The sequence below is a fragment of the Erythrolamprus reginae genome, chromosome 12 (genome assembly GCF_031021105.1).
Source record: "Erythrolamprus reginae isolate rEryReg1 chromosome 12, rEryReg1.hap1, whole genome shotgun sequence".
NCBI classification, from domain to species: domain Eukaryota; kingdom Metazoa; phylum Chordata; class Lepidosauria; order Squamata; family Dipsadidae; genus Erythrolamprus; species Erythrolamprus reginae.
Window position 1 is genome coordinate 24,381,246 of NC_091961.1, and position 14,513 is coordinate 24,395,758.

The window sequence follows — 14,513 nt, forward strand, 5'->3', positions numbered from 1 at the left end:
ATTTTGATATTGATAGAGTTGCCCTATTATGAGCTCACTGTTATAGACACACAGTACAGTATTTTATTTTGAAATTCTCTGAGGCAAAGCAGGGTGGGGTTTTTTTTTGTTTGTTTGTTTGTTTGTGTGTGTGTGTGTGTGTGTGTGTGTGTATGTATGTATGTATGTATGTATGTATGTATTTATTTATTTATTATTTCTGTGCCGCCCAGTCCCGAAGGGACTGCCACTCAGACACTATACTTTTCCGCCCACCCCCCCAAAAAATTAGAGGGAACACTGCCTGTGGACAGACAATATTTAAGTTTGCCACAAATCAATCAATAAATTATAATAGAGCTGGAAGGGACCATCGAGGTTTTCTAGTCCAACTCCTGTTCAAACAGGAGACCCTATATCATTTTAGACAAGTGGCTGTGCAATCGCTTCTTAAAAATCTCCAGTGATGAGCCACCTAAAACATCTGAAGGCCAAGTGTTCTACTGATTAATTATTCTCACTGTTGGGAAGTTTCTCCTTAATTCCAGGTTTCTCCTTAATTCCTTGATTAGTTTCCATCCATTGTTTCTTGTCTTGCCTTTTGGTGCCTTGGAAAATATGTTCACTCCCTCTTCTTTGTGGTAGCCTCTCAAATATTGGAATACAGTGTTCCCTCGATTTTCGCGGGGGATGCATTCCGATTTTTCCCGCCCGATGATGTCATACGTCATCGCCAAACTTTTGTCCGCCTTTAATAAATATTTTTTTTAATAAACTTTAATAAATAAACATGGTGAGTAATAATCTAAATGGTTGCTAAGGGAATGGGAAATGGCACTTTAGGGGTTTAAAGTGTTAAAGGAAGGCTTGTGATACTGTTCATAGCCAAAAATAGTGTATTTACTTCCGCATCTCTACTTCGCGGAAATTCGACTTTCACGGGCGGTCTCGGAACGCATCCCCCGCGAAAATCGAGGGAACACTCTACACCATTTTGGGCTATGGACAGTATCACAAGCCTTCCCTTAACACTTTAAACCCCTAAATTACAATTTCCCATTCCCTTAACAACCATTTACTCACCATTATTACTGGTACTCACCATTGAGTAAAACACTTATTGATCCTGATATTTATAAACATAATTATTTATTAACAATTTTTTTTTTGTCATTTATTTGCAAAAATCATTAGTTTGGCGATGACGTATGACATCATTGGGCGGGTATAGAAAAAAAATCACAAAGTATTTTTTAATTAATATTTTTTGAAAAACCGTGGTATAGGCTATTCGCAAAGTTTGAACCCGCGAAAATCGAGGGAACACTGTAGTGCCATCATGTCTCTCCTAGTCCTTTCTTTTCTCTAGACTAGCCATATCCAGTTCCTACAACCATTCTTCATGTTTTAATCTCCAGGCCTTTAACCATCCTAGTTGCTCTTCTCTGTACTTTTTCCAAAGTCTCAACATATTTTTTTGTAATGTGGTGAACAAAACTGGATGCAGTACTCTGGGTGTGGTCAATATTGCATATTATCCATATTGGTTACTGATAAATAACAAGAACACAAAGATACATGAAGAACACCACGATTAATCAGTTAAAACGGTTAAAACTCAATCTGTATAGTCTGGATAGACAGAAGGAAAAGGGGGACATGATCGAAACATTTAAATATGTTAAAGGGTTAAATAAGGTCCAGGAGGGAAGTGTTTTTAATAGGAAAGTGAACATAAGAACAAGGGGACACAATCTGAAGTTAGTTGGGGGAAAGATCAAAGGCAACATGAGAAAATATTATTTTACTGAAAGAGTAGTATTGCAACAAACTTCCAGCAGACGTGGTTGGTAAATCCACAGTAACTGAATTTAAACATGCCTGGGATAAACATATATCCATTGTAAGATAAAATACAGGAAATAGTATAAGGGCAGACTAGATGGACCATGAGGTCTTTTTCTGCCGTCAGTCTTCTATGTTTCTATGTAAAACCATCTTTTTGTTAAAATCAGCAGAGTTTAAAACAGTCTTTTCTAGAAAGTCTTTTTTTTTTAAAAACAGTGAAAATGTCATAGCAATAAAAGTGTTAAGAGGATGAGATGGACAAAAAAACCCCAACCTGTCAGACTCTGGGAGATGAAAAAAAAGGTGGAAGAATATTCTGTAACTGAAATACAGTGCAGAAGACTTGTTATGATTAAGCACTAGGTATATCTCAGTGCCTGAGCTCAGGGATATGCAGAATATTGTAGCTGAAAATCCACAACCTAGCACAAATTCTTGAATTCTCTGCCCTGCAGTACACAAAGATTAAAATTCTAAAGCCTCTAAAGCTGTTTTCTGCTTCCAGCATGAACTAGTGAAAAACATACATTTTTAATAGAAACATAGAAGTCTGACGGCAGAAAAAGACCTCATGGTCCATCTAGTCTGCCCTTATACTATTTTCTGTATTTTATCTTAGGATGGATATATGTTTATGCCAGGCATGTTTAAATTCAGTTACTGTGGAAGTCTGCTGGAAGTTTGTTCCAAGTATCTACTACTCTTTCAGTAAAATAATATTTTCTCATGTTGCTTTTGATCTTTCCCCCAACTAGCATCAGATTGTGTCCCCTTGTTCTTGTGTTCACTTTCCTATTAAAAACACTTCCCTCCTGGACCTTATTTAATCCTTTAACATATTTAATGTTTCGATCCTGTCCCCCCTTTTCCTTCTGTCCTCCAGACTATACAGATTGAGTTCATGAAGTCTTTCCTGATACGTTTTATGCTTAAGACCTTCCACCATTCTTGTAGCCCGTCTTTGGACCCGTTCAATTTTGTCAATATCTTTTTGTAGGTGAGGTCTCCAGAACTGAACACAGTATTCCAAATGTGGTCTCACCAGCATTCTATATAGCGGGATCATAATCTCCCTCTTCCTGCTTGTTATACCTCTAGCTATGCAGCCAAGTATCCTACTTGCTTTCCCTATCCTACTTGCTTTTAAGGTTGCAATTAAGGTCCTTTGAGCTTTTATCATCATTTTATCATAAAAGGGCATTGGTCATTACCTGATACACCTCTTTTCGTAGGGTGGAGCTAATATCCAAGTATGGGACGACACCAACCATTCAGCCAATAAGGACTGAGTCTGTCAAATTGTAGCTCTATACCTTTGCTTTCATTGCCCCCTCTTTGACGAAGACCAAACTGGGAGCTCCCAAGGCCAGGTAGCAAGGGAAACCACCCACCTTGGTAGTAAGAGGGCCCTCGGCTGGAGGCTCAGCCACAGGAAACAGCTAGAGCGTCAGCTCTAAGCCGCCTTCAACTCCACTGATGCCGACGATGTTGAATTAAATCAAGTGAGAGAGAAATTCACAAATCTCAAACTCTTGATCCATAGAAAAGTGTGGATGATATCTCAAGATGGGAGAGTGAAACACACACATCCTGTCAGACCAAGGACTGAGTCAAAGAGGGGGGAATGAAGGCAAAGATCTACAATTTGACAAACTCAGTCCTCGTTGGCTGAATGGATGGTGTCACCCTATACTTTGATGTTGGCTCCACCCACTATGGAGAAGCCACCTACTCTCCCCCGCTCAAGTGATGGCTTTGTTATCCTTTATGAATATGGGGGCTATGCCTCACTACAGTTATTCCTTGACTTACAACCAGTTTGATGCCAATATCTCTGTTATTAAACATGGGGATTATTAAGGGAGTCACGCCCTATTTCACATATTTTTTGCCACAGTTATGATTGACTTAACTGTGGTGGTTAAGTGAATCATATGGGTGTCAAGCAAACTTGGTTTCCACTCTTTACTTTGTGGGAATCCGGCTGGGAAGATCATAAGCGATGATCACGTATAGTGTAAGTTATTAATATGTTAGCATGGGTGGCAGAAATATTTTGAGTAGAACCTGAACCATCACTTTCTGGATATTCCTTAATGTAATTAAATTTCTCATTGTATCCAATAGTTGGGAGGAATATCCATCTGGTTCAGTTCCAAGTGGGGAGAAAGAAAGACACTGGGAACATGGTGGCTGATTGGAAAGATGGTTTAATTATGAAGCAGAACCACATGTGATTCTGGGCAGCTGATAAAATGGAGTTGAGAGTGAGAGATTTTTATACCTTCTTTTACTCTTTGCTCTTGAGCTTCCTGTTCCTGTGGCAAGAGCATGTATTCTATTGGTTGCTGTCAGACTCCCATGGAGCTATGCAGAGGTCATAGCTGAGTTCGTCTGAGCTCCCAGATTTGGTTGAAGCTGGGAAGGTGACAATGTAATGAAGAGGCTTGTGTTCTGAAAAGATCCTATTTTGGCTTAATGGCTCTGTCCTGGTTAGGATCTTGAATGAGGGCTAATCCCATCACCCTGAGGGTGAAGGTCTTTTGTCTTGTGGATAGGTTGGCCCAGTCCTTCTTCATGGGCACCAAATATTTGCTGGGGGCTGTTCTGTCGGGCTCTCTGGTAGAATCCTCCCAAAAATTCGCATGTACAAATTTCAGACACACAGACGTTGGAAAATTCAAAACAATGTTCTTTGTAATGAAAATTCACTTAAACCAAGCCCTCTTTTGGTATAGCAAAGAGCACTCATCTCCAAACAAACTGGTAATTTGTACAAGTCACTTATCAGTTCTGTGATACTTAGCTTGCAGCTGTGAGGCAATTCACAGTCCTTCTTTCACAAAGTGAAACACACTTTGCTCTGAGGTTTAGTTTCAAAGCGGGGGGAAATCAGCAGACAAAGGTCAAAGTCAGCAAAGCAGTCAGGAAACACAACAATCAGATAATCCTCCACAATGGCCAAACCCACAGGCTGCTATTTATAGCAGCCTCACTAATTACCACAGCCCCACCCAACCACAGGTGGCCTCATTTTCTTTGATAATACTCTCTCAATTGTTGTTGCCTACGCATGGCTCTCCGCATGCGTGGCTGTATCATTAACTCTTGTTCTGAATCCAAGGAGGAGCTAGATAATTGATCTCCTTCTGAGCTGTCTGCCACACTCTCCTCCTCCCTGTCACTCATGTCTTCTTGGTCAGAGGAGCCTTCATCAGCAGATTCCACCGGGGGCAAAACAGGCCTGCAGCATGTGGATGTCTCCCCCACATCCACAGTCCTTGGGGCAGGAGCTGGGCCAGAGCTAACCACAACAGGGGCAGGGAGCTGGGGTTGAGTTTCTGTCTCCCTTAAGATTTCAATTTCTCTTTTAGGGGAAATATAATATTCTGCCTTTTTCATATTTCCTAAAGTATTTCTTTCTTCTGGGAGAGAGTAGCTTCCCACACAACAAAAATAAGTGAGTGATTCCAGGATAAATGGATCCAATTTAGAAGTTACTCAGGTGTTTCCTGAAACCCAATATTATCTTCACGTATTATAAACAGTGGGAAACATTGGGGGGGGGGGGATCGGGGAAATCAGCCAACTATCATTCACGTCATGCATTTTCATAAAATCAAGGGAAGAAGGATCATATTATTTACCTGACAAGAGATTTGTACCAGGTAGACAAGCTCTTTGGACTCACAGCCATTTCTTGTTACTTCATTCTGTTCCTCGGGGAGTGAAAGCTATTCCGGGGAGGAGAAAGAGAGATACAGCGAGAGATGTTAGCTAACAAAGATAAGCCAAACATGTACAAAGTAGAACATTTAAATACAATTTGCTTCAAAATGCATTTTCTATCAGCGAAACAACTATTACAATGCGCGCTGGTCGTTTTGGTTTTTAGAAAGATGCTATACTCTGGTATCAGTCCAATCAGGTGCATCTCCGAGACTGCCTCCTGCCGCACGAATCCCAGTGACCGGTTAGGTCCCACAGAGTTGGCCTTCTCCGGGTCCCGTCGACTAAACAATGTTGTCTGGCGGGATGCAGGGGAAGAGCCTTCTCTGTGGCGACCCCAACCCTCTGGAACCAGCTCACCCCGGAGATTAGGATTGCTACCACCCTGCTTGCCTTTCGCAAACTTCTTAAAACCCACCTCTGCCGTCAGGCTTATATAGTGTTATGTATGGTATGATTGTGTTGTATGTTTTTTAAAATACGTAATGGGGTTTTTAGATATATTTTAAATATTAGATTTGTTTATTATATACTGTTTTATTGCTGTTGTGAGCCACCCCGAGTCTGCGGAGAGGGGCGGCATATAAATCTAATAAATTAATAAATAAATAAATAAATCTTGTAATATCAAACTTCTTAAAAAGCCAATAGTGTTCAAGTTAAGTTTTAGAATTTAAAATTCTTAGTTGGTGGAGCTTTTTAGTACTAGATTCATAGAAACAGTTCTGTGATCCGGCACTAGCTTATTCTTTGAATTTTTTAAATTTCTTCTCCACAATTTTCATATATACATCAATGCATATACCTTAAAACATGTAAATAATAAACAGAATTATACATTTTTATCCAGTCAGTCATGAATCAATATCCTATTTTGCACCTAGTTTATGATGTTATTTATCAGTCTGGGTTTTTTTACATTCCTTTCATTCTATCTCCCTCTCCTCCTTCTACCTTCTTACTCCTTCTCTCCCCTTTCCTACTTTCCTCCACTCTTCTCCCTTCCCTTTCTACTTCCTCTTTCTCCCTCTTGAGTGATTTTAATCCTACTTCCTCTTACATTTAACAGACTGATTACATATTCCCGGACATCTTTCATTTATCAGTGACTCTTTTAAAATCATTAGTTTTTATATAATTTCTATACATTTTACTCTTTATTTTAGGACTAGGTAGATACTGTTAATGTAATGCTGCCTCCTCAAAATGTAATCTTGCCACCTGGGTCTACCACCATTTATTCTTCATTTTCTTCTCTTTTAGTCATTCTAATTTGATTTCTACAGTATATATATTCATTTTGTATCCAGTCATAAAATTTCACTCATACATTATAATATTCTGTGTCTTCCTCATCTTTAATTTTCCTTGTCAGTCTATTCATCTCTGCACAGTCCAAGATTGATCCATCACTACTTAAGGCAATTTTCTATGTAGACACTTTAATCATCTTTTAAAGATTAAATAATACAACATTTTCAGATGCCACATACAGTATTGCAGGTTCAAGTGCAAAAAGAAAGCTCAGGACCATTTAGGTTGGAAACATTTGGAAGAGGCATTCATCTTGCAGTGGATAAACAATGACTAAAATGATGATTGCTGCTCATTAAGGAAAGATTAATTGAAGCAGGTTTCTCTCGCTGATTTGGGGTTTGCAAAATTGGGGTGAAGCAGTGATCGTGTTTGTGTGTGTGTGTGTGTGTATTGTCAACTTCGAACTGAACCTGGCCGCAACTACCTTTCTGTTCTTCAGTTGCCACACAGAAGTGTGAAATGCATTACTAGTCGCAACAAAGAGCTTTCTCATGAGAACCAAGGTCATCTCTACTGGCAACAGAATAAGGTTGGGGAAGGAGTGTCTGAAAAGCACTCCAATTAACTCAATTGGCCAACGTGACCTGTAACCACTTGGGGGATGAGGGTTATTTCCTAGTTTAATCATACTGAAACCACAGGGAAGATTTAGATTTCATTTTCTATTTAAGCTGATGTACTCATTAAACAAGACCTTTGAGAAGTAGCCAAGTTCTGATTTGCTTGAGTTCATTAGTCGTAGCCTTGACATATAGTTTAATATATGTGTATATACATGAGACTTTGTAGGAGAAATCAATACATTTAAACCGTTTTCCAAAATGCTTTATTCAATCATGCTTCTGGTAAGAATTCTCCATCATCTAGGGCAGAAATATCCAACCTGGGAAACTCGCAAGACATGTGAACTTCAATTCCCAGAATTCCCAGCCAGCATGTCTGGGATTTGGAAGTACACAGGTCTTATAGTGGGCAAGGTAGGATATCCCTGAACTAGAATGCTTGGGAAAGCATCCACCCATCCTAGGCTCTGTCTCTCCCAGAGCTACTGTCCTATTGAGCAGGGGTCTATCTTGGCAACTTTAAGATCTATGGACTTCAAATCCGAGAATTCTGAGAGTTGAAGTCCACAAGTCTTAAAGTTGCCAAGGTTGGAGATTCCTGCTACTGAGTACAGTGTTCCCTCAATTTTCGCGGGGCATGCTTTACGAGATGCGGGAGTCAATACACTATTTTTGGCTATGAACAGTATCACAAACCTTCCCTTAACACTTTAAACCCCTAAATTGCGATTTCCCATTCCCTTAGCAACCATTTAGATTATTACTCACCATGTTTATTTATTAAAGTTTATTTTAAAAAATATTTATTAAAAGCAGACGAAGGTTTGGCGATGACATATGACGTCATCGGGTGGGGAAAACCATGGTATAGGGGGGAAAACAGCTAAGTATTTTTTTAATTAATATTTTTGAAAAACCGTGGTATAGACTTTTCGCAAAGTTCGAACCCGCGAAAATCGAGGGAACACTGTATATACATTGTCAACCTCATTTGTATTTACACCTTAATTGTTTTAATTGCTTGATAGTTGTTTTTAGATTGCCTCATTGTTTTTAGGAGTTTTTATACTATCGAGGACTACCTGTACTATGAAGGGGGAAACCTGGTAATCTGAAGGGGGATTGAATTGAAGCTGGCTGAAGTTGTAATCCCATTTATGCAGATCCATAATATTTTTTTATTTGGCCCAGGTTACAATCTGTTCAAGGGAAAAACAGACTTTAGCCTGAAATTGTTCAGCACTGGTACAATTAATGCTTGTCAATTACATGATGTGCTATAAATTGTGCTGCTTTTCCAGATATTTCAGAAACTTCTATGGCAGAGGACTTCAAACTTGGCAACTTCTAAGACTTGTGGACTTCAATTCCCAGAATTCAACTCCCAGCAGAGCTGGCTGGAGAATTCTGAAAGTTGAAGTCCACAAGGCTTAAAGTTGCCAAGTTTGGGGACTCCTATTTTACGGAATGCAGGGGCTCAAAAATACTGCCATAACTTGAATCCCCCACCAAGTAGTTACAAATTGTGGAACAAATATCATGTTTTAGTAGTAGAGACATACTCTGTTCATTATTTCCTACAAATAATTTACCACATTCAACATAGAGGCCTATTACGTCTTCCTACTAGAACTCATTGGTCTACATATCTTTTTCTCCGGTGAAGAAAAAAATATATAGTTTCCCATTTTCAAAAAATGGGAAGCTATATTTTAGCTTCTTGTAGCCAGAAAATTCAAGCGACCTTTTATTACCATGCAGAACTATTTACTGGATGATTCTCCAGGTCAATTAAAATGTTCAATAAACAATGGCTGTGGAAGAACTGTTGTGCTTTTACACAAACTGTGAAACAGATATTGCTAACACAATAAAGAATTGCCTAAGGAAATTTAAGATGGTAATCACATTCTTAACCGACAATAAAGGTCACGCCATAAGGCACATTATACATAGTTAAGTATGCAGATAACCCCATCCTGTTCAAAGTACCAACCCAGGCAACCTTTTGTGGGCCGCAGAGAAGATTTCCCTGCCTTTTTGATTCTAGACAAGCCAGGCACATGCCCCATACTATTAAAACAATGAGGGGAAATTTCAAGTTTATGGACGATTCCGACAGAATTATCTCTCAAAGGTAGATTTTCAAAGTGATCGAGCAAATTCAGTTTCATTGCTATTAATATAATATTCATCTATAGCTGTGATGGAGAATTTATGGCAGTGTTTCCCAACCTTGGCAACTTGAAGACATTCTCACATTAGAGAAACATCTTTCAGCTGTGGCGAGGGGGACGTTTGCCCAGGTTCGCCTGGTGCACCAGTTGCGACCCTACTTGGACCGGGAGTCACTGCTCACGGTCACTCATGCCCTCATCACCTCGAGGCTTGACTACTGTAACGCTCTCTACATGGGGCTACCTTTGAAAAATGTTCGGAAACTTCAGATCGTGCAGAATGCAGCTGCGAGAGCAATCATGGGCTTTCCCAAATATGCCCATGTCACACCAACACTCCGCAGTCTGCATTGGTTGCTGATCAGTTTCCGGTCACAATTCAAAGTGTTGGTTATGACCTATAAAGCCCTTCATGGCACCGGACCAGATTACCTCAGGGACCGCCTTCTGCTGCACGAATCCCAGCGACCAGTTAGGTCCCACAGAGTGGATCTTCTCCGGGTCCCGTCAACTAAGCAATGTCGCCTGGCGGGACCCAGGGGAAGAGCCTTCTCTGTGGCGGCCCCGGCCCTCTGGAACCAACTCCCCCCAGAGATTAGAACTGCCCCCACCCTCCTTGCCTTTCGTAAACAACTTAAAACCCACCTCTGCCGCCAGGCATGGGGGAATTGAGATCCTCTTTCCCCCTAGGCCTTTACAATTCTATGCATGGTATGTATGTACGTATGTTTGGTTTTATATTAATTGATTTTTAATCATCAATACCAAATTACTATTGTACACTGTTTTATTGTCGCTGTTAGCCGCCCCGAGTCTCTGGAGAGGGGCGGCATACAAATCCAATAAATAAATAAATAAATAAATAAATAAATTTGGACTTCAACTCCCAGAATTCCCCAGCCAGCATTTGCTGGCTGGGGAATTCTGGGAGTTGAAGTCCAGATATCTTCAAGTTGCCAAGGTTAGGAAACACTGATTTATGGCATGCATGCCACAACTCCACCGCGCATCTCCACATGCATCCCACCAGCCAGCTTATTTTTAGAATGCGCAGGGGGGCGCATGTGGGAGATCGCATGTGCGTGCATGAGGGTCATATGCACATAAGCAAGGGGCAGGGGGGAGTGGTGTGCCCCCCCCATGGCCATTTTCCCCCAGGAGACTGGAAGGAGGCCTGCTAGCCCCAAAGTGGGGGAGTGGAGTGGAGGGGGCACACCCCGCATGGCTCATTTTTGGTACCAGCAGGCTGTAGGCAGGCCTGCTAGGCCCAAAACGGGGGGGGGCACATTTGCATGCATGCCGGCGTGGGGGTCACAGGGCAATGTGGGGAGGTTATGTGCATATGCATGGGGGCACACTGCATTATGGGTGCCGGCATGCACACACTACCGGCACATGATGAGAAAAAGGTTAGCTATCACTAGCATTAGCATTTATATACCGCTTTTACAGCCCTCTCTAAGCGGTTTACAGAATCAGCCTCTTGTCCCCAACAATCTGGGTCTTGATCTATAGCAATAGCACTTAAGACTTATACAGTGGTCCCTTGACTTTCGTGGGTCTGACTGTCGTGGAAAAGCTATACCACGGGTTTTGAAAAAATATTAATTAAAAAATACTCCAGGTTTTTTTTTTGAACATTTGAACATTTTCCTGCAGTCTCCCGCTGTACACTAGTGTGTGTTTTAACTCTCCTCCACTCCAGCCATCCTGCTTCTTTAAATAAAAGAACCGCTTCCGCCCCAGGCTCCCGATCTCTCCCCTTTAATTCTCGGAGCGTTGGTACGCTCCACTTGAAGCTGAGCCTTACTGCCACTCGCCGCTGCCGCCTCTTCTTCCCCCACCCAGCTAAGCCGTCCGACCTCCCAGCTGACCAGCCTGGAATCCCGGCTTTGAGTCCTGGGTGGATCCCTCTTGTCTTCAGCTTCCCCTTCCCCTGCCCTGACCCTGAGCACCGGTGCTGCCGCCTCCGCCATGGGAGACACCGGCAGCGAGCGCAGCAAAGCCCCCAGTTTGCCGCCCCGTTGCCCCTGTGGGTTCTGGGGGTAAGTAAAACCATGAATGGAGGGGGGGAGGGGGAGGAAGGAAGGAAGGAAGGAAGGAAGGAAGGAAGGAAGGAAGGAAGGAAGGAAGGAAGGAAGGAAGGAAGGAAGGAAGGGAGTGTCTCTACTTCGCGGAAATTTGACTTTTGCGGGTGGTCTTGGAACGTATCCTCCGTGCAAGTCAAGAGACCACTGTACTTTACAGTCCTCTCTAAGCGGCTGACAGAGTCAACATCTTGTCCCCAACAATCTCAGTCCTCATTTTACTGACCTCAGAGGGACGGAAGTTAACCTTGAGCCCTACCAGGATTGAACTCCAGACTGTGGGCAGAGTTTGCCTGTAATATAGTGCATTCTGACCATTGTGCCACCGTTAAACATTCACCCAACTTTAAATAAAATAGACATTCCACCACAGCCCTATCAGATGCACCAATGAACAGGCTTTTCCACAGGCAAAATCTCCCCTTAACCATATTTGTGACATGCAGTAATGTGGAGATTTGTGTACCCCTTGACTTACAACAATAATTGAGCTCGGAATTATGGTCTTAAGTCAAGATGGTGGTTAAGCAGGTAATCGGTGTGATCATGCCCAATTTTACGATCTCTTTTGCAACAGTTGTTAAGCAAATGTCATGATCACGGAGCAAAACCATTGTTCACAAAGCCGGTTTCCAGCAAATACCAGGAGTTAAATTGCCTGAGTTTCGGCAAAATAAAAAATAACAAAAAATATTAAAGTGCAATCACGTGACCGTGGGTTGCCACAAACGGTTATGAATGGGGATCTGTTGCCAAGCACCCAAAATGTGTGTGTGAGAGAGAGAAAGAGTGGGGGGAGGGAGGGAGAGGAAAAAGTACTAGCTAGCTTCCAAATCTGGATTATAAGTAGCCCGGGGAGGTTTGTAGTAACTTCAAACAATCTCTGAGCAACTGGTCATAAGTCAAGGACTACCTGTATTTACGCACATCATATATTATGCAAGTTGACATCAACATTATGCGCAAGCTGGACAGAAACTAAGGATCACAGGAAGCTGCTTTTTATCAAGTCAAACCGTATGTCCTTCTACGCTGGTGCCAACTTCAACTAAGACTAGATAATTTATTTATTTATTTATTTATTTATTTATTTATTTATTAGATTTGTATGCCGCCCCTCTCCGTAGACTCGGGGCGGCTCAAAACAATAACAAGAACAATGTAAAAAACAAATCTAATAATTTAAAAACACTAAAAAACCCATTATTAAAAGCAAACACACAAACAAACATTCCATGTATAAACTGTATACAGTGATCCCCCGATTATCGCGAGGGTTCCGTTCCAAGACCCCTTGTGATAATCGTAAACTCGCGATGTAGCGGCACGGAAGTAAAAACACCATCTGCGCATGCGCGTCCTGTTTTCCATGGCCGCACATGCGCAGATGGTGGAGTTTGCGTGTGGGCGGCGGGGAAGACCCCTTCTGCCGCCCAACAGCTGATCTGCTCCGCAGTGCGGCAGCAGCGAGGAGCCGAAGAATGGGTTTCCCCGTTGCCCAGGCAACGGGGAAACCCCAAGATCGCTTGCCGCTTGCCCGTTCGCCCGCCCGCCCGGCTGCTCGCTTGCAGCAGCTGAGCCCTGAAGCCAGACGGCAAAGGCGAACTTCCGCGTTTGGCTTCGGGACTCAGCTGGGAAGCGGCGCTGGGGTTTCCCCACCGCCCACGCAAACTCCTCGCTGCCGCTCGCCCGCCCTTCGCCCACCCACGCCGTTCGCTCACGCCGCTTCCCAGCTGAGTCCTGAAGCCAGACAGCAAAGGCGAACTTCCGCGTTTGGCTTCGGGACTCAGCTGGGAAGCGCCGCTGGGGTCTTACTGGCCGCCCACGCAAAGGGGAAACCCCGGCTCCTCGCTGATGCCCGCCGCTCGCCCTCCCGCCAGCAAGAGGGGGAAGACCCAGGGAAGCCGCCCAGCAGCTGATCTGCCTGGGGAACGCAAACTCCACCATCTACGCATGCGTGGCCATAGAAAAAAGGGGCGCACATGCGCAGATGGTGTTTTTACTTCCAGGTGGAAAAATCGCGATATAGCGATTAGCAATGATCGAGAGCGCAAAACTCGGGGGATCACTGTATTTGTATATTTCACACTTCACTCTCAAGCATCAAATTCCACTGACCGGGACTGCTGGAGTTAACACTCAGCAACATCTGAAGAACCGCAAACCCTAATTTATGCAAACTGGCTGGATTTTTATTTTTCTCAGCCTTATCTGGATCTGTTAAGAGGCTGGATTGCCTTATCTTCCATATGCAAAGCATGTGCTCCAAATCAGAGCGCTTGAAGAGCTCTTCCCTGATTTAAAGTTTCCTTTCCAAGATAAGGTCAAGCTCTAGTTGATTACTGGATCCAAACCCACAGCTTGTCAACAGGCTATTATCGTTGTTAACACAGCAAATAAACACTGATCTGTCCTAACTAGGGCAGACATTATGCAAGGCCAAGGCATGAATGAATGTCCATCCAGCCATGAACGATTGGGCCCCGATGTGTCAAAAAAATTACCAAAATGCCAACAGGATTTTGTTACTGTGAAGCTGGCCCCTAATTTTATGATCTCTCCCAAGATTAAAAATGGCCAGTCTTTTTTGACTGTTTCCTTGTACAAATCTTCCTGGGATTACTTTGCTGCAGATGAAGGAGAATAAAATGTTTAATGCTTTTCAACGTTGAAAAAAGAAAAAAGGAAGAAAAAAAATTCTGACACATCTACATTTGGAGCAATGGGCTGTTACTTCTCTCTCCAGGAGAAATGTGGTAATCAGCGTAAAAGAAAGAATATTTTTTTTTGAAAAAATGTTTTTCCTACAACAA

General features: G+C 42.5%; 1 protein-coding gene across 3 annotated transcripts in view; it reads right to left on the reverse strand.

Moving 5' to 3' along the window:
* ARHGAP32 (Rho GTPase activating protein 32) overlaps window positions 1-14,513 on the reverse strand; it is a 265,471-nt gene that overhangs the window by 107,128 nt on the left and 143,830 nt on the right. For all 3 annotated transcript variants that reach the window (XM_070765689.1, XM_070765693.1, XM_070765690.1), the window contains exon 5: window positions 5,475-5,561. In XM_070765689.1, coding sequence (XP_070621790.1) covers window positions 5,475-5,561 — 87 coding nt within the window. The remainder of the gene's footprint in view (window positions 1-5,474; window positions 5,562-14,513) is intronic.